The following is a 23,936-nucleotide window of genomic DNA, read 5'->3' on the forward strand; positions in this document are numbered from 1 at the left end:
GAGCCGGACCGCGACGCGCGGTCGAAAATTCGAATTTTCTCTCTGGGCCGCAAACGTTTTCCCAAACCTTTTGCAGGCAAACGTTTAAATATGTTTTCTTACTATTATTACGAAATATCTCGACATACATATTTCTTATAAAAAAAATAATGACTGCTGTAAGTGAAATTTTGCTTGAAAAAACCTTCCGCCATTTTGATACATTACAGCACACAAATATCAACAAAAATGTCTGAAACTTATGCAAAGTACAGGCAAGAAACTATAATGACAGATGAACATGTTAAAAATTTCATGAAAATCCATCCACTGCTCTACCATCTGCGTAACTTTTTACATTTTCGAAGAAAAATAATAAATGGCGTGTTTTTCGAAATGTCGTCATGTTTAAGCCTCCGTAACTCCGTAACGGCTGAGACTTAATAAAAATTACTTACTATTTCAAAATCAGCAACTATTTCCCCGTATTTGTGCCAAATTTCAATTGTCTACCTCAAAAAAAGCCATTTCGGACTTTTGTCCGGCGTTTTTCGATTTCCGACCACTGTGCGATGGCTCAATCCTAAATTTTCTGCATACGAAAAACACAATTTCCCAAACTGGTTTTTCGTTATCCCAAAAGCTCTTTTGTCCAAATCAATTATGTATCGTCTAAGCTCTTCTATTTGTTGATCTGTGAATGTTTGCTTAAATCTGCCTAAGTTATGAGGATATTCCTAAAACAAATAAAAGAGTTACCCATAAATTTTTAAAATAATAATTCTCAGGCAATTATATTTTTTTACTAACAAACTTACAACTTTCCCACTGGGGCCACATCTCTGCTTAACATATCTTCGTAGAGTTGCTTCCGGCACGTTATATTTCTTTGCTGCAGCATTTACACTAGTGGTTTTTTCTTTTACTTCTGCAACAGCTGCATCCATTGCCTCCTTATCCCACTTTCCTCTGTCACTTTTCCTCGTGTAATTTCGTGGCATGATGTTTGTCAAGCCTAAAACATTCGTAGATATATACTATGTATGCATTAATATAATGTAATAAAAATAATTCTATATGATAACAACTGAAACATTCGCCAGACGTGCTGACCGCATATTTGGATCCGCCTTTAGATTGATGGTTTAGCAGTAGTTATTTTGATTTCCAAAGGAATTTAAAAGTAACTAAAACTAAACCACCAATCAAACTTAAAACAAACTATTGAAATAGACAAACCTACCAGCTAAAATTCAGTCCGAAACCAATTTTTTAAATACGTCAAAAGCTATTCATAAAAGGTACTCAAAAAGATGTCGGGTAAGATGACGAACCAGCAAACTTCTCGTCATCTTACCCCACGTCGCCATTTTGGTTTATAAGTTATCTATCATTACCCTAGCTCATCTTAAAAATCTACTGAAGACATGGTTCTTTGCATGACAGGTTATATTCTGAGAAAAATATAGGTAAGAGTAAAAACAACTAACCGTATTCGAGTAATTCCTTGCGCCAAAAACTTCAAAACTTACAATCACGAGGTAAGAAAACACATCTCACTCGCTACTGCTCGCAAAAACATTTGGCCCGCCTTTCTTTGCGGTGAATTTCGTAACTAATTGCCTGAGTCTCAGGAAGAGCTAGGACTCATGCTGCTATCTATGAATGCACAAGAGAAAAATCGAGTTCGTCATCTTACCCGCTTCGTCATCTTACCCGACTTTCCCCTACATTTTATTTTACCGCAATACTAAAATATCCAATGTGACAGCTCCTCCACTAATCGTGCTGGGCATTAGAAAGTTGGACAGTAATTTCTACGGTAGTAATTACGATGAAATTAATCACTGCTCAGCTTTGTCTCACCTGCATTTCAAATAGCTGTTGTACCTACCGTATCATTTTTGCTAATTCGATCGGGCAATGGCGGAATGACCGTGTGATTCAGAATATGACGGGTGATGCGATCACTCCTTTGGTCCCTGATAAGGTATCGCTGGATTTATCACTGACTTGACTTTGCTGTTTATTTAACCAGGCCCAGGCGAGGCCACAATCCGGCCCCCTCTTCCCCAGGGCCTGGGCTCTTTTACATGGTATTTGTTTTGGTATTGAACTTAAATACAGGACTTTGTACTAATACATTCTTTCGTCTAGTTGTCCATCGACATTTTATAGAATTTTTCCTTCCTGGCATCTTGTTGAGCCGGTCAAGTCTTTGAGTGGGCTCCTGTAGCTGTCACCGCTCAGGAAGTAATGATACATGGTAGGAATAAAATATAGATTGAATTTAAGCCATTAGAGGTTAACACAAACCAGGTTTAAAAGGCATGATAAAAACAATGAACAAAAGAAATGTGTGAGCTTTGAAGAAATTAAAAACTGAAAAAAATTGAGTAAAATATCGATAAAGAATAATAAAATGTTCGGATGATAAAATAATTAAAATAAGTACGTTAAAAAGAATATAAAGAATACATTATGAAACTCTGAGAACGGTGTACAGGGTGTAAAAATACTAAAACGGTAAATCCGGTAAAAGATTGATTACAGGAATATATAAAATCAATAAATAAATAAAAAGTAGATAGATAATTAAATAGTGAAACGATTATCGATATGCTACAATAAATACATAAATAAATAGGCATGACTATGATGAGAGTGTAGGGGTGTATCGGTTGTTGGTTGTTGGTTGTTTGGGGCGTGGGACATTTTAGGCGTTTACTGTTGCGGTGTATCTCATGAGTAAATATTTGTATAGTTTTGTTTTTGAGAGGTTCTCTCTCAGATCTTGGGGCAAGGAATTATACATGCTGGCAAACGTGAGAATAAGCACCCCTACACTCTCATCATAGTCATGCCTATTTATTTATATTTATCTATTTATTACTGTATCTATTGTAGCATATCTATAATCGTTTCACTATTTAAGCACTGTGATAGACGAAAAAAATGATAGTGTGATTTAGGCTTAATCATGGAACTAATGCGACGGGGGGGATGTTGCTTTATCAGTGTCCTGGGAACGCCTTCGATGTTCTTTCCGTGTTTTTTGTTTCATTTATGGAAAAAATAAATTCTTGAGGGTATTTAGTTGCCAATTCTTTAGTCCCACTAATACAGTTTCGACCGCAGCTTCGATGGGCAAACCCGCGCGTATCTCATCAAAACTGAATCTGATTGCGCTCTTCCATGCGACTAGTTGATATCGTTTATGACTCTCCATTATTCTCCCTCCCTGCTGTCAATTAATTTCATTGGAAATTTCGATTTGGAAAATGCGATTTGGGATGCTAGCGTTTTATCGCTGTGCCTTCGCCTCTGATGTATTGGGAAGCGGGAGTGATGACGGCCATAATGAAGCATTATCCCGAGGGAATTAGTTGAAATCTTTGGCCATATCCGTCAACCAGTTCGCGGTTTTGAATGATTAATCTCGCTGCTTCATCGTTTTGTGTCGGGTAGATTACATTTTTTGATTTTTAACTCCTACATTGAGGACCCGTCAGCTCACATCTTGGCTTTACTTGACATTGATCTTCTACTGCTCACATAAAGGCTCACGGAAAAGAAAATGCTTCAAGATATTCTGAAGTCTGAATTAATGTTTTTGCATAAATGAAAATGTAATGAGGGACTTCTAGAATTTTTGGGTGAAAAGAGAAGCCTCTTAAAAACCTATGGGAGAAGACGGTACTACTTAGTTGGCTACATTTTGAGGCATGATGGCCTGATGAAAACAGTCGTAGGACAATAGGTAGCGGTTCTTCCGGGTTTCTTTCCGCGTTTATCCGTTTTGCTGGACAACATTTCAACAACGTTCCACACTTCAGTGGAACTGAGGAAGCCAACTGGAACGTTGTCGAAATATTGTCCAGCAAAATGGATAAACGCGGAAGGAAACCTGGAAGAATCGCTGCCTATCATCATAATCTCCGCGGAAGCCTATTCGGAAACTATCGTAGGACAGGTGGAAGGGAGGAAGGGCAAGGGATGGCACCGAATGAGTTACATAGGACAGGTCATAAAGGATGTAATTGGGAGGAGAAATATGTCGCTATGAAAAGGATAGCGGATGGGAGAGCGGAATGGAGAGCTGCGTCAAATCAATCTTAGGATTGTTTACTGATGATGATGATGAAATGGTACCTTCGTAACAGTCTTTGGGGGTAGATGCAAAGTAATCTAATTCTCTGCTTCAATATTTCAATTGGTCGAAATGTTTCGTTATTTTCTGTTTAGTTTGATTTGGCGCGAAAATATGGATCGGATATGAAGAAAAAAGGATACGAAATGGATGCTTATTATTGAGATGTTGGAGTGAAGGGATATTAAAAATGTGTCAAATTCCGGGAAATAACGTCTGACGACAGGCAAAATTCACGAATTCATCCACGTGCTTGCTCAAAATGCGGAAATTCCACGAAAGATAAAATAAATTTCCTTGGTTTGCATTAGAAGCGATCATGCCCCAGAATCGCGCGTGGTGCTCTAACTACTCGAGTATTTAAGTATTGGGAAGCCAACGTTTGTCATCGGCACGCGCGGAAAAGCGAGAAGCATGCTTACAGAACTGTCGTCCCGTGTCACTGGAGAGGGTGACTTGCGACACGTGACCGGACATCTCTCGGAGCGCCTGCGTCCTTCCCTGCGGTTTATAAGAGGGAGGCGCGGAAAATATGACGGGCGGGGAGAGCATCATAGTGTGTCGCGCTGTTGGAAGAGATTTGTGTTTTGAAGGGAAAATAGTTTCAGCGTGTCACATGGTGGAGGAAGCCATTTGTGTTTTGAAGGGAAAATGGTTCAGTGCTTTAGATTTGAAGATGACGCGGCTGTTTCGACTTAAACCCTAGAAGAGGCTATAGGAATAAGGGCGCACCCAGTATCAAAACTAGAGGGGGGCAAGCCGTGGTCTTTCAAGTTGAAACACAGAAATGTTTAATGAAACCAAAACATCAAGAAAATTATAACAGCGTTGTATAAGTTTTTAAAATGATTTGCTCGAAAAATTTTTATTTTTATTTTGATCACGTGTTTTGTAATAATATCACTTTTCATGAATTTTAAGAATTTTTTTTTCAAAACGTTGATATTGAACTGTATTTGTTTTTTATTCTAGGGGGGGGGGGCAGTTGCCCCTGCTGCCCCTCGCTTACGTACGCCCATGTATTGGAATACTTGAAAATCTAAACGTCGAGTTCATTGATAGTCTTATAAGAATAGTGTTCGGGAGACATAGTGCGGTAAATTTTAGGGAAATAGTTATGTAATAATAATAATATGTTATGCAATATTACTTATATTATAGTAAAACTGGAAAAGAAATGAAAAGAACAAGTTGCGAGCTTCAAATGCCTTGTTAGAATCTGCAGATGGATATTTTCCATCTTGGCTATTGTACAATGTAGGTATACTTGGCAAAAGAATGTTATACGGGAATGTTAAGAGCTGCTCTAACGGCAGATAAGCATAGAATTAATGAGAGTCAAGAAGCAAGAAAGGTTGGTGAAAAAATACTGCTTCAAAGATTACAGAAAATTTGGCAGATGAGATACTCGTTAGAAGGTTTTATTAATGTGTGCGTATTTAAAATTATTTGATTTGTTGATTGTTGCGTAAACCTCTGTCTTTTATATTAAATTTACTTTGAATAAAATTTACAGTCGAAATATTCAGCATGAAAACAAACAGTATCTTCGTAGGCAGGCAATCAGACCCATCGCAGATTTCTCCCTTTCAATATTAGCCGTATGCGCTGGAGGCAACATTGTTCCTACTTATATTTACTATGGGATTTTTGACGGCTGAGCGCTTAAGAGACACTCGCCGCAAATGCGATAAGCGTGGAAGATATGATCGAAAACCGCTATTCCTACGACTGAAGCTTTGGTGGAGTTTTCTGTTGAACACCATGAACAGTGGTTGTTAAAACTTTTGATCCTACACGGATGATAATTGTGTGAAGATGACGAAGAGCAGTGTTCAAAATCCCATGAAGTTCGGTCAAAGTAAGACAAAATTACCATAAAAGCATACATTTTAGTATTGAGTGTTGTCCATGATGTTGATAGAATTTAGACTATCGTTCTTAAGTACTGGTATTATAATATCGAGATGAATTCGAGCCTGAATATTGGACTAAAATGCTAGATGGCTGTGATTTGAACCCATATCGCGGGCCGCGTGTAAGTATGCGTTTTGGAATCAGTAATGGCAATTTATTTTACATTTTGTAAGATTTAAAATAAAATGTAATCCCAATTTCCCACGGTAATAATTATGCAAATTTACAAAATCATAACCGTGGAAAAGTGCAATTAGATTTTATTTGGATATGTCGAACTTTTCACTTTTTCACGCCTGAATCGGTTGAATTCATTTTATGGGAATATAATGCTGCCAAGTAGGCCTGACGTAAGCGTGGTGCGAATGATGATGTGATGGAGTCGACAGGAAGGTTCGCAGTGCTGGCATCTTCCTTCACCCATCGCTTGGTGCTAGAATCGAGTGCCTTGCGCTGGTGCCACCCAAAAGGAACTTCACACGCACTCCTTCACATGCGCTGTTTCCCTCTCGAAGGATCTTCACGTGCAGTCCTTCGCAAAAAAAAATTCCCATTCCCGGTTCCACAGAATTCCTCTTTGACACCCCCTGCCGTGCGCCTGCGGTGGGACGCCTGGTTTTACGAGTGGCCTGCCGAAATTTGAGAAGTCACTCGCTATTCCACTACTGAGAGTATTGTTGGTCAAGGGCGTATAGATATCTCTCAGGGTTTTTAAGGGCTCTCCTGTCAAGTGATGGTCGTAAGGGGATGGTCCCTGCTAGGGCGTCGTTGCCCCTGAGCATCTATATCTTGATTGACGCCGTCTGCACAAGAGCGGTCCTTCAGGGACCAGCGCGTTGAGTGCCATACCTTATTTTGCGGCATGGGCGTCGCTACTTTAGCGCGTACAGGAATATTTATGCTAGCCCCCACAAATAATCTTCGTAGTCAAACTTCCGCGATTATTAGCGTCTCTAAATTAACTTTATTTTAATGGCATGTTATTACAAATTATCTGGAAAATTTTTATCCAATTTTTCTCTTCTTTCTGGTCATAAATGTATAAAAGATATGCATTAATTATATATGTATTTAATAATATAATATATATATTTATTCCACATTATGGTACATGAAATTTTAATAGGTTACTCAAGCATGAGTTTTTACAAAGGTGGAATATAGGCACCCCTGTGGTAAGAACCAGTGTTGGGGTTGCCATCTCTTAAATTAAACATACAGCTGGCTGGTGCGGCCAAAAAAAAAGAATATACCGTAAGTAATGAGTCAAGGCACGCTTTTCTTTAACGTCTGTTCCTTTGAGAAAAATTATGAAAAATTGAAACATAAAAATAAATGAAAACAAATACATTAATTACCATGATACATAGAAATATTTCATACACTGTACAGAAATCAGTGTTCTCATTATGTACTTATTTTAATTTCACTTCGGTGTAATATTTTTTCTTCTTATTGACCAGAAAATCATGCCAAGTACATGTTAATTTTTGTTTGAGAAGAAATTGTTTCATGCATTTGCATTTGCTCTTATGTGAGAACTCAGAGCATAAAAGCACTTAACTTTAGTTAGAAATATTTAAAACTTTTAAGTCCTTGTTATCTTTGAATTATTTTCCTTTCTAGCGTTAGGCAAAAAGGTATATTTCAGAATGGAATGATTCGAATCCTGAGTGGAGCTTCGTGACGAATGAATTACCTCGACCAAGGTTTCATTGAATTGCCTTATTTTTATGTGACATTTTATGATTCTTAAGCCTCAACCATGTCCGTCCTTATGTGGTCTGTGGCTTTAGTTGTTGACGCATACCGTAACCATTACCGGTGCCTCGTAAATTTCGCGAATGTATAAAGTTACTCATATCAGTATTTTTCTTCTAGTTTTTCCTAAAAGGAAAATGCTATAACTTTCGCACTTGGTATTTTGAAATCGCCCTAGTGTATCTGAGTACATGGATGCTTTCATGCTGCAAAGAATATTGCCTGCAAGAAAATAGAATCGTTTTCCTAAAGCTAGATTTATTTTTGTCGGAGACTCTTCTCAGGATAACAGGATGAAAGCCATGATAGTGTTACTTATGATGAAAGTTATTGTGTCACAATATGGAATACTTTGAATTCTAAGTGCGGATTAGAGAAGTGCCCTTTGGGAGAACTTCATGTTTTTCTTAGGGATAGCAATTCCCAGGTGCTAGGCATATTTTTTAAAGAAGCAAAAGAGTTGCGAAGAAAAAAAATAATTTTAACACGTTGACGGGAAAGAGCTGAGATTTTTTTGATGTTTGTCAATCGGCTGGAACACCGATTGGAAGTAAGTTTTTAAGGGATTTATTTTTCTCGCTTTAATTGTATCAAAATGCACTAATTGTGGGTGCTGCGGAATTTTAGATCTTTGTTTCGCATATTTCCCTGAATTATAACAATTGGATCCTTTCTTCCCCCCATGTTAGCTTCTCTTCCACTGTTACAGTCATTGCCCACGTTTTTGCCCCATGAATATAATTTTGACAACAATACAACAAAATACTTAATATCACTAGTACAAAAATTACAAGTTTTTATGGTAAAATAAATTGTTAGGAACAGTAATAAGAATATAATGTTTTGCAACAGCAAACGGAAAAAATGTAAACTAACTTAACAGTGGGTCTTCAAATAAAAGTGTGATCTTTCTTTAAAGGATATTGGTTCCCAACAAGCAAGATAGACTTGTTGTTATGCATTATTTTGGTCGATTAACAGCATTCCATTGTGTCAGTTGAATTGATGCATTTAGAATTCCATTATTCTTAGTTTCATCCTTGGTAAAGCGAAATTTTTTTCCCTGAATGATACTACTGAAGTTTTGAAATATGTCCATTTCAAAAATTTCCATGAAAATGTTGCTGCAGCTAAACGTTTGCTTATTTGAAGATAATTTTTGGCAACTAAATCTTTAAAAAAATATAATTTGCGGAGTAACCTCGAGAAATTTCTTCATCTCTTGGAATCGCTTTGTAAATTTCACGTATGGAACTTGTCATCGGTCGAAGAAAGATCTGTTGATATCCCGGCGAATACTGTGAATGAGAGTGTCAATTCTCCGTGTAGAGAGTAGCCAAACGTTGGAGAAAATGGGCAAACTCTCCCGGCTGGAACCCCGGAAAACCTTATTGTAATTGATCTGTTTTGTCGCGGTACGACATCATCTTGAGATGATATTTCCAAAGTTTAATCTTAATAATTTTTACAAAGTTTAGCCTTAATTAGTCACTTAATATTTCTACGAACTCGCTATGTGCCGAAGAGAGGAATTATTTAGGTTTCCCATGTATCTATAGTATCAGATACTATTACGTACTTACTATTGAATAATGAATCTGCGTGTTGGCTCTTGCATTATCTTGCATCGCTCCGCGGGGGACGGTTTTCAGCACGTCCCAGTATGGTCACGTTCATGAGTCCGAAATTAGGCGTGCGTCTTGGTGCCCGAGTGGTTATCGTGCGTGCTAGGGATGGAAATATTGTCCGACGCGTATCGTGATGAGGGTGGGTCTCCATCCAAGCCGGATGGGTGCGCTTAGGGTATGCGAAGCTCACACATCCCTCCCGCCCTCTGGGGGTACGTGTTCAAGCCCCCGCCGGCCAATGAGAATAATAAGTGGAGAGTTTCTTTTTTAATTCTGCGAGCAAGATTGCATCGCAGAGATGTTGGTTGGTATTGGGGGAGAGGGCTGTGTTATCCACCCTTGGGGGTGGGGGGTTATGGGGTGGATTGAGGGGAACAGGAAGAGGGAGGAGGAGGGATGAATGTTTATGAGCAGGTGACTTACTGGCTGTTGTTGGAAGTCTTTCCCCTTAATATTGTGATGCCCTCTTCACAGCAATCTTACTTGACATAACTTAGCTTGTTCTCACTGAACATAACAACACTCTGCACTCTGTAAAACTGCACTCAATAATATTTGGGCACTTACATCGTTTACTGTGTCGTTTTGAGGGACTTGGAAGAGGTTTTAACGTCGTGTAGCTAAGTCCACGAGGTAGCACGGTTACATGAATGGCTGAACCCAATCATTAGGTGCATCAAACAAGTCACATCCTGGTTGACCCCAGGGGAATCGTATGTGGGGCCGGTTATTGGATCCCTGCATCAGACCGTCCTGAAACAATGAACAACGCGCTCTTCGAAACGTTGGCAACGATAGAGTTTTTAACCCGAGTGGAAGCCTGAGAAAGGATCAGTGCTCATATAGGCCGAGAAAATGTCTCTTCATAATCTTTTTGTGATTTTACGTTCTCATTATAATATTTTTGTAATGTATCTCAAATACTCACAACATCGTGGAATGGTTCTTGTACCAGAACTCTCATCTTTTCGTCCTAGGCTCTTTGTACAAGCTTCTGTACGGTTGTGTCAAAGTATTCGTTTTTGCATCTGCTGTGGTAGGCCTACAGCAACTGAAATCTTCATCATATTTACTCAGCTCCTCGATAAGGTATATAAGATTAGCTTGAGAAGCGTTGAGCGAAATCTGTGGTGCGTTGAAGCTTAAGCCTCACGGAATCATTTTATCAGTCCCTCCCGATCCATAGCTTCAGCGATCACTCCAATAATCGCGTAAAAATGACCGTTTCACTCAATCATTTTCCAAGATGAAATTCCAACCTATTTCTCCATCACTCGTCACGTCCCTATTTTCCGTCGCTAAAACCAGCTCTGATACTGTCTTTCAGCCAATCAGAACGCACGGCTGCTAAAAGCGATTGTAACGCCAACCTTGGCTATCACTTGAATAACGGTTGCAAATACGGATAGAGACGGAATAAGCGATGGAAAAAAGGACGGTGGGAATGACCCTGTGATTGAGAAAATGATTGATTGAGCGATCACTTCTTTGGTCCCGGAAAAGCTATTGCACACTGAGGTCACAAAAATGGTCTTGTGATTCAGGCCGTATTTAGGGTTAAGTTCTATTTTACGGCGACTCGAGTAAACACAGGCGTTACTAGCAAACAGTTTAGTATCTTAGGTCTATTACTTTAAGCGTTATCTTGAGAGTCACGTCGTGTTGAGGTACGCCGGGCGAAGCTGTGGTGAGGGAGGCTAAATGGACCGGCACCGCAGTGCGCTCGTGCGTCTACAGCGCGTGCTCCGTTGCCAAGGTTACCCACGTGCTCATTGTTGTGCCGGAGGTGGAGGGTAGTGAGAGGAGCATCGCTGTCATTGTTCTACTGGGGTTGAAGAGAGGTCGCAACCCTTTCGCGTGTGTGGATTTAATCGGAGGGGAGGCAGGAAGTGCAAGCGAAAAAATAATAAGGGAAATTGCCCCCCGGTTTCAAGGGTTTCCATTGGCAGTGACCCTCCCGTCTCCAGAAAAATCCTTGTTTCCCCACTCAACACCCTTGACATGCCGTGAATTTCGGAGAAAGGGGTTGGCAGGGTCTGGCGGAATCTGTATTTAAGATGTACTTAGACCCTCTCTATGTGTCTCTCTCTAAGTTTAATCGAAAGGATGGAACGAATGGTATAAAGCGAATTGGAATTGCGACGTGATGGCTCAGTTCATGTATTAGACCGTCTGACTTCTTGTGTGCAGGTGGTGTTCCTTTCTCCATTGTCCATTTGATATTTTTTTTATGCATGACATAATATTGTTTCATAATCTTACCAATAAGATTAATTAGTGGGTGTTAAATAGAATGAATCCATTTTTTTCTAGCCTTTAATCTTACAAATTCGATGTGTTGCGTTATTTCAGGCCTGACTTCGTGGAAATTACTTATCATTACTCGCTGTCGTTCGCTGGGGGTTCTGACCTCCCCCCCCCTATATCTGTTCGGAACAGGCCTGCGGCCTTTTCTTGTCGCTCTGCCTACTCTTACAATTTCTGTTGATCCCTATGACGTAAAGACGTATCTCCCTATGTTGCTGCGATATTCATTTACGAAATAGTGAATTATCACGATTTGGCGCCAAAATTGAAAAATTGGATGGAAGAGGCAGATACTTTGTGGGGAACCATTATGAGATATGAAGTGAAACACTTTGCACTTTCCACATAAACATTTATTAAACTACAGTCGACATGTTTCGCTGAACTGCAACATTATCAAGACTCACATGTCGACTGTATTTTAATAAATTTTTATGTGGGAAGTGCAAAGTGTTTCACTTCACTGACTCACTCACTCCCATGGCCATTTATAACCCAAATGATATTTAGCCTCGCCAATTGTCTGCCTCCAACCCTTTCTGACTTCAGCACTGTGTTTCACTTCATATCGCCAAAATTGAAGGTGCTCTGATTAGTCTGAAAATTGGTTTCTCGTCGTAGCACGTGGTCTAAATGCAAAAATTTACATTTTTGAAATTTGATTTTTTTCACCCCCAAAATGCCCCCAAAAAGTAGAGGCAGTTGGCAACACAGTTTAAGCCTAATGTTTCAGACGATTTTAGATTGGGTCGATTCAATGACTTTATGTCGTGTCTCGTCTCGTTCACCCTAAATATTTGTATGAGTAAGTCAGTTAGTGAGTGGTCGGAAGCGGTTTTTATAGTATATATAGATGGTACGAATTAATAATTCTTTTGTTATTCCACACATGTTTAATGCAATTCTGCGACCTAGGTGTCGAATTTTATTCATATTAAATATGCTCGTGATGAACATCTTCCTCGCAACCTAGGTCTTAAATTAGTTGTGCATTTTACAAATGTGGTATAACAAAGTAATTATTATTAATTTTAATTATTTAATGCGACTTAAGACGTAATTCACGCATGACATTGTGGCATAGATGTATTTATCTATATTCATTGGAGGAAATTTGTCTGTTTTCGGAGTACTTTAGAGCGTTACTTAATTTCACACGATTTAATCTGAATGAAAGGCTTCAGTAAATGCATGAATAACTAAAAACATTTTTCCAAAAACTGCCTTGCTGATTATGCTGAGACTCTTTTGGGAAATGATGTTAATTAAAATCAATTACTTCATTTTGAATTTTAAGAGGCGTAGTAGTGGAGAAAATTCTGTCTGAATACGTCTACAAAAAACCATAAGATATCAGTTCGTATTGCGTCTTGCAAGTTTCGCGACGTAGACTCAAGAGGAAGTTAGGAATGATTGATCCTCAAGAAATTTTTTTCATGCTTGCTGTGGGGAGAATGTAATTAATTTTATAAATGGAACAAATGCACTTATAAATTCTGGGCATTGTCGATTATAAAAAGAAATTATGGAAGTAATGAAGAGGCAGAAATACTGGTTGATGGATTAAATAGTGTGTGGGTACTAAATTCTCGGTGCTCACAGGACTGCTGCGTAAACAAGGAAATAAAGGGATGAGGAAGAAATTTTAAATTTAAGTAATCTTTATTGTGTTCCTTTTATAATTTAAATTCATTTTACGGTGTCTTATAAAAGTATATTCAATCAATATTGCGATAAATTGGCGATAAATATTGTTCTTCTAAATTATAAACTAGCTGTTGCTAACCAAAATGTAAACAAAGTGTCAACAGAGACCAGCCCAAGCGAAAGGGAAGAGTTAGAACGCATTCCGAGTGTAAAGATAATCGTAAGCATATTATGGCTATCAGCTATTTTTTATGAGGAATTTTGCATGTTTATTCTTTATCTTAAAATTTAATTTGCGCTTAGTAACCGAATTAAAGTTCATTTAATTTAATCTAATTTTTTCAATGGCCCTCGTCTCCCTATCGTCTCTTTCGCGTGTTTCCACGGTCATGAAAAACATTTCTTACATCTCGCGTAAACTCTTTCTTATCGTTCGTTGTTCTTTCTAAAAGAACCTTTGCGTTTGACTAAAATAAAGTTTTAGGAGGAAGAAAGTAGTATTTATCATTTCAACTCTAGTATATATGGAATAGAGGTGTATTAGCACTGGTGGCAAGAGAAGTGAGAAGACTGGAACTAACGTGAGTGAGTGGTTTAATTTAGTAATATTGAAAACAATATGTCGTTCGTTGGTCATTAGTTTGACTTTTAGTGCTCAAAGTTCTTCTCTTCGTGAAAAGAGCTGATGACGGCTATTTGTTACGAAAGGATAAATGTCATTTATATGAAGTTTGTGGGTTGTGGGTCCATTGTAGGTTGAATGCGGAACCTGTGTTTGGAAGAAGAGAGTGACGCGGAAAAAAAGTAAAATGGAGTAGGGTAGAGAAAGGAAAACGAACGAAGAAGAGATTGACAGGGCTAAAATACAGGAACCTATTGAGAGACAGGAGTGGAAGATATTATTGCTTCAATTAAAGCCTACGGCACCATGTAAATTAAGCTTAATAGTCATGGAGTACCTACGTACCATTCGCTTGATTTTCGTAGTTATATAATTCTACATCTACATAATACCTTGCGAGTCACCTCCATGGTGTTTGGCAGGGGGTGATCAATCACCAGCATCCAGCATGCAATTGGATTCCCACAAGTACACCACACGGTCTAAAAAACGTTGCGCATACTTAAAAATTAACCACCACGTGCTGTTATAAATAATATTTAAATTTGGAAACATGCATTAAAGTATATATAAGTTAGTAGGCTACACTGCAAAGTCGTCGCATCTATTTGTGAGTTCAAACGCTGCCGTTATTATCTCTTATTGATCGTGGAAAAAAAGACATTCTGAATCTGGGTGTTCTACGGTCTATCTCTCTTTTTTATTTACATGATCTGATCTACCGTAGTGTGTTGGCGTTCGTAAGATATTGTAAACTTCGTCAGAGAAGACACTGCTCTTGAATTTATCTAAAAGGTTTAGGATTAGTTTGATATTGTATAGTGTGTATTGGAATGGCGTACTATACGTAAAAAATGGATGATTTTTCTAAGTATTACATATTTTTATGTTGTCACCTCCTGAAAATTTTTCAATCTACGGTCTGAAAGAGATTCCCATCCGATGTTATCTAACAGGTCACTTACACTAACAAGGCTATCGTAACGATTTTTCACGTACCTAGCAGCGACGTATGATAATTGGATCTATTTGGACAGTAACTTATTGGACTTAATCAAATGGATCCTTTCGGAATTGGGGATCTTTTCTTCCTAATTACACCTAACTCTCTTGTCAGAAGCCGGTGTCCACTTGACACAAGGGCATCCTCCTTGACCGAAACGCTGGAGATGCCACGGGATCATCGTCGTGGTGGGCGACGCAATATGTTTGGAATGCGGGTCCGTGAATCACCATGGCGACCCCCGTAACTCACCCCCATTATTTCCCATTCGTTTCTCTCTCCACTGTTGCGAAGCGTGAGTCGTCTGCTTGGCGATGAAGTCACTTGACTCAATCAAAATTGTTGCCCATTGCATCATTGCCCTGTTGAGGGTCCTCATAAGCTTAAACGCTTTCTAGGTATGCTTCTATTTCTCCAATTGTCTTCCCGTTGTCGTGCATGAATTCACGTAGCGTGGGAATAGTCATAAATTTAGCTCGTAATGAAAGGTCAATTTGATAGTCGTGCCTTCTCATCAATTGTTTTCTTGCGTAAATGCTTGCGGCATCTTGTGATTTTTCCGTAGGCAATCGCTGGCACTACTGCGTTGTATTCATTCCTGAGTTTCATCCCCATGGTGTGTTTGCTGTGTGGGTGTAGAGCTTATTACATTGTGCAGGATTAGGCATCAGCCATTTATCTGTCTGCTGTCGACACATTGGAATCGCTGACATGACTAAGTGGGGCGAAATACCTGTATTTTTACAAGACTACTTTTGTACTAGAAAATATAATGTAACTTTAAATGATAAGATATGGATAGAACAAGTTCAAAGTGGTGTTACCTAAAGTTTTTAATCAGATACCATTTAATATAAGAAAAAGTTATCACAAAAAACGGAATTACGGTAAAATTAAAAGATGGTTAACTTAACAATGATATCATTCAAAATAAAATAAAGGTATATGTAGTTGGAATACGGATAAATTTTCAAATACTGTCAACGAATGAGAAGTTTTACTTTATATTAGTGTACATGGTATATTGATACTGGTATTGTATTTTTTATTGTATATAGTGTATTGGAATGGCGTACTATTCGTAAAAAATGGATAATTTTGCTAAATATCATATATTTTTATATTTTATCACCTCCTGACAATTCTTCAATGACTTATTGGTGAACTACAGATTCCTTTTATTCTTTGTGTTAATAAAAACATTATTATTAAAAAATAGTATTTAATAGAAATTCAATGGGAACGAATTATATCAAATGCATATTTTATAATAATAATATAATGTTTCTTTTTTTCTCCGCAGGTGGCGGCCCACTCAGCATCCACCCTGCACACGCCGTCTTCGCCCTCCCCTGCCAACACCACCCTCCCCCGCCTCCTCCGGCCCCCAACATCCCCCCTGAGGGCCAGATCCTCCCCCTCGACCCCCACCCTCCCAACGGCCACTGCCCATCACCACCACCACCACCAGAGGTCGGGCACCCCACCCCCATCTTCCTCGCCCTCCTCCGCCGCCTCCTCAGCCTCCTCCTCCCCCACCTACGTCTCCGCCGCCCCCTTCCCGGAGACCACTCCGCCCCCGGCGGTCGCCGCCCTGCCCCCGCCGCGGCGTCCAACGTCCTCCACCTCCACGACGTCTGTCGGCGGCGGGTCGTCTTCGCTGGTGCCTCCGCCGTCTCCGACGCCGGGACAGCAGGCCGTGAGGCAGTTGGCGAATGGCTGGGCCGAATATTGCGACGCCTCCGGGCGGACCTTCTTCCACAACGAGGGCTCTGGGGAGAAGAGCTGGAAGCCCCCGAGGAGGAGGGCCCGGAAGGTAGATACTCTACCAATGCTTTTCCCAATTCAGAGGCGCTTATGGATAGAGCGGAAGGGTTATTCTCTATTGCCGAATGTGGGCTCATTTTATCGAATATAGTCAAAACATTCCAAATCTCCGGGTCAAAATTTGGCAAAACTTTAATCCAAATACGAACATTGGTTTGAAGTTCAATTAGTGACCGCTAACGGAGCGCGAGTAAGGGATCACTCAAAGCCCTGGATTTTTTAGGTTCGCGAAATTAAATAATGTATTTTAATATTTTTTTTTATATTTGGAAAAATTATTAAAAAATTGAAAAGATAAAAATTTAAAAAAATGGAAAAACATGTATTTAACTTTCTCCCGACGATTGGCTCATGCAAACATTTCTCGGGTCTCTAATCCGGGTTAGATCCTCCATTTCCATCCTTGACGTTTAGATGAATGACTTATTCATAATCGACTGGGTAGATGATGATCGACGGTCATGATGACGATATGGTCATTTCGGGCTCTTTCAGATGCCATTTCTCTGTTCGAATCATTCCTTCTTAATTTTAGTTTGAATCAGACGTGCTCCTTAGTACCGTGACTTCCATCTACTCCTTCGATTACACTGGAAAGGCAAGATCTTATTGTTTAGCGCTCATTAACCCTTGTAGATCAATTTTAAGTTCTCTGTTATTGTCTCCAGAGGCCACTATCGAATTCTACAATCGGTACGGTGCAATGGATAATGTGGGTCATCTACTTTTCTTTCTAATTTATGGAGAAATTAACGGGGTTATGAAGTCAAAATATCTTTAGCCGAAGTATTCAAAAGGCCTTATCTGTAATTTTCTCGGGTTTTGGTTTATTGGGATGTTTATTTTCTAAGATAAGTGACTACAACAAAAAATATACAATTTTCGGTAGTTTGAAAATCAAAATTATTTTTAAGTCCCGAAAGGTAAATGAAGAGAATTTTAAAAATTTCCGGACTTTCAAAACTTTTTTTAAAAACGTACAACTGAGGTTTTACTAATTCATTGAAATTTGGATGAATAAAATCAGTAGAGGTGCTCTTGAGGGGTTGTTGGCTCACAGTGAAATATTTAAATTTTTGAATAATGACCTTATAAAACTATATTTAGGAGGAATTAAATAGATTTTACCAATTTATCAAAATAAGTTCATTCAAGAAAGGACATCTATGGAGGGAAATGAAGGAGAAACAACTCTCAAGTACATAATGAGAAAGGAGGAAAAAAGGCGATTTCGATTATCTATGTAGGTGTAGATTTATTAAATCAATTGCAAGACGGTTACCATAATTGCCCTAGAAGAGAACGGTTGCCTAAGGAGGTTGGCGAAAGAGCTAATTGTATATAATATTCATGATATTAAATAAATAAACCCTTCTCGGTATAATTCGTCGACAAAAATGGATAGCTGTGCTGCAATTTCTGGAAATTTCGTTCGAAAGGTCAGCATTTTCCTGGAGGATTTCATAGCGACACCTGTCAAAGTCAAGGAAAAATGCTGATTTCTATTGTCAATGTGTGTCAAAGAAATCATATACATCATTTTGACAGTAAATTATGTAATATTCCTCTTATCTTAATCTAGCACGATAAGAATAGAACTTAGACTCTTTAATGAACAAAAAGTTTTGAAATTCTGTATTGGCAGTCACGTCACGTTAGTCACACGGAAATGGCGCCACGGTGGACTCAAATTTACAGGACGTTCTTTTCGGAAAAATACGATAAAAGTATTTCTTTCCGATGGCGTAGTCATGAACCAGCCTTCTGAATTCTTTTGATTCCTTATTCTATTTAATTTGTATTCCAATAGTGATCCCTTTGACGCTAGTACGATGGTACACGTTGAATACTTTCCTCGTAATCTGAGAGATTGTATATTTTAAATTTTCTCAAGAATTTCGGCATATATTCTTTCCTATCTCGAGTGTATTTTTCACCAAAAACAATACTCTGACGATGCCCCAGTCACCATATGCATCAGATATGGCTCCGTGTGACTTTTCCCTCTTTACATGAAGAAAGAACCTTTAAGGGCCGTCAAGTAAAAGGTATAGATGACATTGAAACATATTGTTTATAGAGCTAAAGCTATCCCAAAGATCGAGTTTGAGAATAGGGTGGTTTCCTATTATTTTTTACTGCCTAAATCGAAAGATTATTACTCCTGGAGTACGTATTTCACGCTTTTATATTTTTAAATGACGATATCTATTCTTCGCGATTAAATGAGAAGTGAAATTTTCAAGCGCGCGAAAACGCGACGGCTAAGTATGAATGCTGGGAAAACCCCGTGTGACGTCGTTCTGGTTCCCGCTGATACGACGTAGGATGCTTGCAGGTAGCAGAGTACCATGCTAGCAGGTAGCGCTTGGTTTAAATAAGGATTATTAATACCCTATCAAACGAAGGAAACTTTCCGACCTTAGGCAGTTTTAATAGGTGATTATTAAGACATGTTTCCTTGAGCTCTGTGCCTCATGCATGCATTGGTAATCTCAGACGATGTAAAACTCCTATCTATTCGTATAGAAACTAGGTCCCTGTGACGTCACGTGGAGTGGCATCGAATGGGCGCCAATCTGGCCTTTTTTTTCAAATGAGGATAAAATTGACCATTCCCATTCGTCTAAACCGGTATTTCTAAAACCAAATAATTTGTATAATATGAACACATTAATGGTGGGTAACGAATCGCAATCAATGCTTTTCGTTTTCTTTGATGAAGGAAACTACCCTATTGCTTCGAGGAATGAAAGAAGCGCTGGAAAAAGTGCATGTTACCTAACGGGAACTATTTTGTAGGCGACAGCATTAATATGTGTGAATGAAAAAAAATTCTCGTATATTTCTTGAACACACCTCGTATAACATGAGAGGTGAAAATAATTTTTTTGATATTGACACCTATTTACACGGTAACGTAAAAGCCAATTCGTGTGTTCGGTTCGCAATAGGTGGTCATATCGGTCATATCGGTGATGCATGCATGGCCGTGCTTTGATGTTTCAGAGTAAAAACCGCAGTTTTTCGGTGAATTCATTGCTTATCATGTCGATTGATTGAAACTTGTTTTTATTTATTTTCGTATCGCCGGAAGTTTCGTCGTTATCTCTTTTGTCAATGCGATTAGAACTTAGAGATTGTTTCGTTCTGCGTTTTATGATTCAGTCGGAAATATTTCGTAATAGTAGCTTCTATGCGTTTTCTCAGAAGCGTTTACCAACAATTCTACTAAAAATGGGTGAACATTTCTCCTATGATTATCATTGTATTGAGCTATACGAAATGTCATCTTCTCGATTCAGACCTTCATCTCCCGAATAATTGACATGTGTTCGGAGTCGTGATATTTCTTAGGCTTCCTAGTGCATAGTTGGGTCCGTTGGATTATATTTCATTCATCTCCATGCAGATAGCCTCGGAATGACCAAATGACTGGTGACACCATTGCATTTCTCACGCAGTGGTCTTTGCATAGTGCTCGTCCAATTTCAATTTTTGGTCTTCCTCCTATCCATTTGCCTTTTATATCTTAATGCAGTGGCGGCTCTTGAGTCAAATGCTCGGGGAGGGGGCGGGGGGGGGGGGGGGGGGGGGGGGGGGCGGGCACACTTCACCGGGGGGTCAATTTAAAAAAAATATTTTGCGTATTTTAGTGAGTGTTTAATTTAAAATAATATAATTTAAATATTTATAATAATAAAATTTAAACCAAAACAAGGTATTCTGCGACTCTGCAGCACCAAGTAGACGCCAGATTATAATGTCGCCAGCCGTAGCGGCGATGTCATCTCACTAGACACTTCGCTCTGCGCATGCTCGGATGGCGGCGTCCCAAGACTTCCATAAGGCACAAGCTTAGACGCGTCATAGCACCAGCAGCCCCCACCACTATCACTCTCCATATAACTTCATAGGGATGGATTGGGACGTTCTGGCCAGCGCCCCACGGCTACTAATACGAACTTCTCGCGCTATTTTTGCGTGTTTTTCCTACATTTCCGATGTATGCGATTGAAAAAAACACTGGTTAATTAGATGTATAATAATAATAATAATAATAATAATAATTGAATGGGTATTTAATTTTTTTTATTTTTCAAATCTTTGGAGGGGCGGCGTCCGAGAGTCCTTGTGGGCAAGCCGCCCCTGTCTTAATGAACAACTGTTGCCATATGTAGACTGCCGGTATGTTGAAAAAATAGTAATGAATTAGTTAATGAATAATGCCCTTGCAAAGACTCTATCGGTTATAACGCTTTCCACATGATGTTACTTCACCCATGCCCGACATTTTGGCCTGACACAGTCGCATGATGGAGTAAAGGAGGAAGTAGCATGACTTTGGACTGACATCGTATAAATAACTCGGCTTGTGGTTTTAATAAAATTTCATGCTGCGAAGGAAGGAAGATAAGCCTTTGCAGTAAAGCGAATTCGGTTGCTCGAGAACTTGATCTTTCTGGGGGAAGTAGGAAGTTCGGCTTTCCCTCTTTATGACATAGGTTAGTACCGGGGAATGCCATCAAGTTTTCCTTCTTCATAAGCCTGGACGTTCCGTTCTTTACTAATCCTCTTATCGATCTTTTATATTTCATCTAGTTTTATGCATATCTGCTTTTATTGTTCGTAGTATTATACATGTGCGGCGCGTTGCAACAGTTTCGCAGTCGATGCTGCTGACGGGTTATTCAGACCCGTTGATAATTCCTTTCTCGTTATGGTGGGGTTAAGTATTGTGCATTCATGGATTGTAAGATTGTTTTGTTTGTCTGTGATGTATCAGTTTTTCTTATGATGGTTGCAGCCTGAAGTTGCCTATCTATTGTCTTTATCGTAAAAAAGCCTTAATCTCAATGTGGAATAATTCACCCGTCGATAAAAGTGTACATGCTAACAATTCATGTACCTTTTTGTTTAATATGAATGACCTGGACTATTGAGAGGTCCTCAGTCAACGTCTATCACCCACAATATTGTTCATCTACGTTAATTGGCTTTATTAAATTAGCGAACGCAAAAATTTTGATCCTTGTTGCAACGCACAGACGAGTGTTGCAAATTCTACCCTGGCATAGCTTTCGCGTGGGCGCGAAATCGTCGCGTTTAACAATGAATGGGGGCGCTACGGTGTTAAATGGCAACGCTGTTGCCGCCAGACTGTTAGTGTGAGCATGAAATGTCTCAGGTGCGAAACGAATGAAACCTTTCAGAAAAGATTTACGCGCGGCGGAAACATTCCCTCCACTCTCGGTTTCTCTATCTTCGAAGATAACGCTCACTCTAGTGCGATAAATGCCTTCCTCTTTTTAATTTGTTCCCAGTAACCCTCCGTGCTCGTAAGTGGACAGTGGTGCTGGGACATAGGTGACAGTTTAATTGTGGACATTGGATTTACGACAATGTGCCCGCTCTAGATGTCGTGATTTCGAATCCTCATTGGATCAGAATGGGATATCGACAAGTGTGTTGTGTGTTCTTGTTGAATGGCAGTGAGTGCCTCCTATGCACTGATATCTTTGAATCTGTCTCCAGTCGTTTTCAAGTTGATTATATTTTGAAACAGTGTTGTGATGATGCATAGGATATAAAGGAGTATCGTAATGGATATTTTAAATGGACAGTATAAGGTATTTTAGAATTATTAAAATAATTATTTTTTCGTGGGTTTCCACAAACGCGTGAATCTAACGACGCGTTCGCTATAACGTGCGACGCTACCACCAGTATGCCCACTGTAATTATTCTCATGTGCCCTCTATCTTTACTTTATTCCGATCATCGTCTTTCTCCCAACTCTCTCATTAAACCATTTCATCCAGAATTCATCCTCTTGCCTCATTGAATTGTGCATTATAATTTATTGCCGAAATTTTTAATTGAATATATGAACGATATTTCCATTTTATTGCCGAAAACTTTTTGAAATGTATTTTACGAAGTTAATGTAAGTTTATTGATGAGCCTGGACGTAGGATCGGTCACTGCGAAACATAACTTTCACTTGATTTACTTTAGTTTCTAAAACTATTTAAAATGACGTTGAACCTTGCCATTTTTGTAAGTAGGCGTCATTGTTTCTCCTGTCGCATTGTCATCGGCTTGTATTAAACAACATATTCTGAGGCAGTAGGCAAATATTCCCGTCTGAAAACGTTGCGCATCTTTGATTTGCTAGTCTAACCGGATACGAAATTTCCCCGATATTATTCAAGGGTTCAAATCCTCCTCGGGAAAAGAGTGCAAGGATAGGTAGATTCATTCAACCCATTGGATATAATTGGATAAGATGTTCTTTAATGATTTCGTTTGCTAATAAGATCATTCTTTTAATTATTGCTATGGTGTATAATATCTAAGATACACTAATTTTTCACTTTTATAATTTTTTTGCGTACATTCGGTTATATTTTTTCGCTAGTCATACTGCAGACTTCCTACAATGACTCAATTGAGCTGAGATAACTATTCTTTAGCAACGCTTTCCAAGTTAAGGGAGCAACCAGAAGCTAATAAGCTGAGAAAAGATGAACGTGTCATGTATATTTGACTAATTTTTGTTTTTATCTTATAAAAAAAAAGAATTTGATTGAAGTGAAACTTGAAATTGAAAATGAGGGGAAGTTAATTTTCATTGCTTTTTCATTTTATTACTATCGCATTTTTTTGATGTAAGGAGTGGAGCTGTTATTATGCCATAATACAAAAAAGTAACGCTATCATTCAGTAAGCCTGTTCAGATTATGTGCCGGTATCGAAACAGGCCATTCTTAATTTGGGTGCGAATAGGAAGACGGTGACTTATACGAGTATGCTCAGTTTGAACCTTGGTCGTAGGAAGTTTTTACGGTAGTTCTCGGAAGTTTTGGTTGAAAATTTGCCGGTGAAATATTAATGAATTCACGAATATCTGGTTTATCTGTGATTGAAATCCAGAATGATCCATTTCCCATTTCGACGACAGAGTTATTTATCGCACTTTTAATAAAATCATCAAAAATAACGAAATGAAAAACAACACCGCAGAAGCCGCGAACTCATCCATAAACGACCTCAGCGACCAGAAGAAAGCCTTCCTGCCATGCATTAAGGGGA

General features: G+C 39.0%; 1 protein-coding gene across 1 annotated transcript in view; it reads left to right on the forward strand.

The window, feature by feature from the left end:
- LOC124158221 (flocculation protein FLO11-like) overlaps positions 1–23,936 on the forward strand; it is a 390,266-nt gene that overhangs the window by 361,149 nt on the left and 5,181 nt on the right. The window contains exon 2 of the mRNA XM_046533410.1: positions 16,318–16,830. Coding sequence (XP_046389366.1) covers positions 16,318–16,830 — 513 coding nt within the window. The remainder of the gene's footprint in view (positions 1–16,317; positions 16,831–23,936) is intronic.

The sequence above is a fragment of the Ischnura elegans genome, chromosome 4 (genome assembly GCF_921293095.1).
Source record: "Ischnura elegans chromosome 4, ioIscEleg1.1, whole genome shotgun sequence".
In the NCBI taxonomy this organism is placed as follows: Eukaryota; Metazoa; Arthropoda; class Insecta; order Odonata; family Coenagrionidae; genus Ischnura; species Ischnura elegans.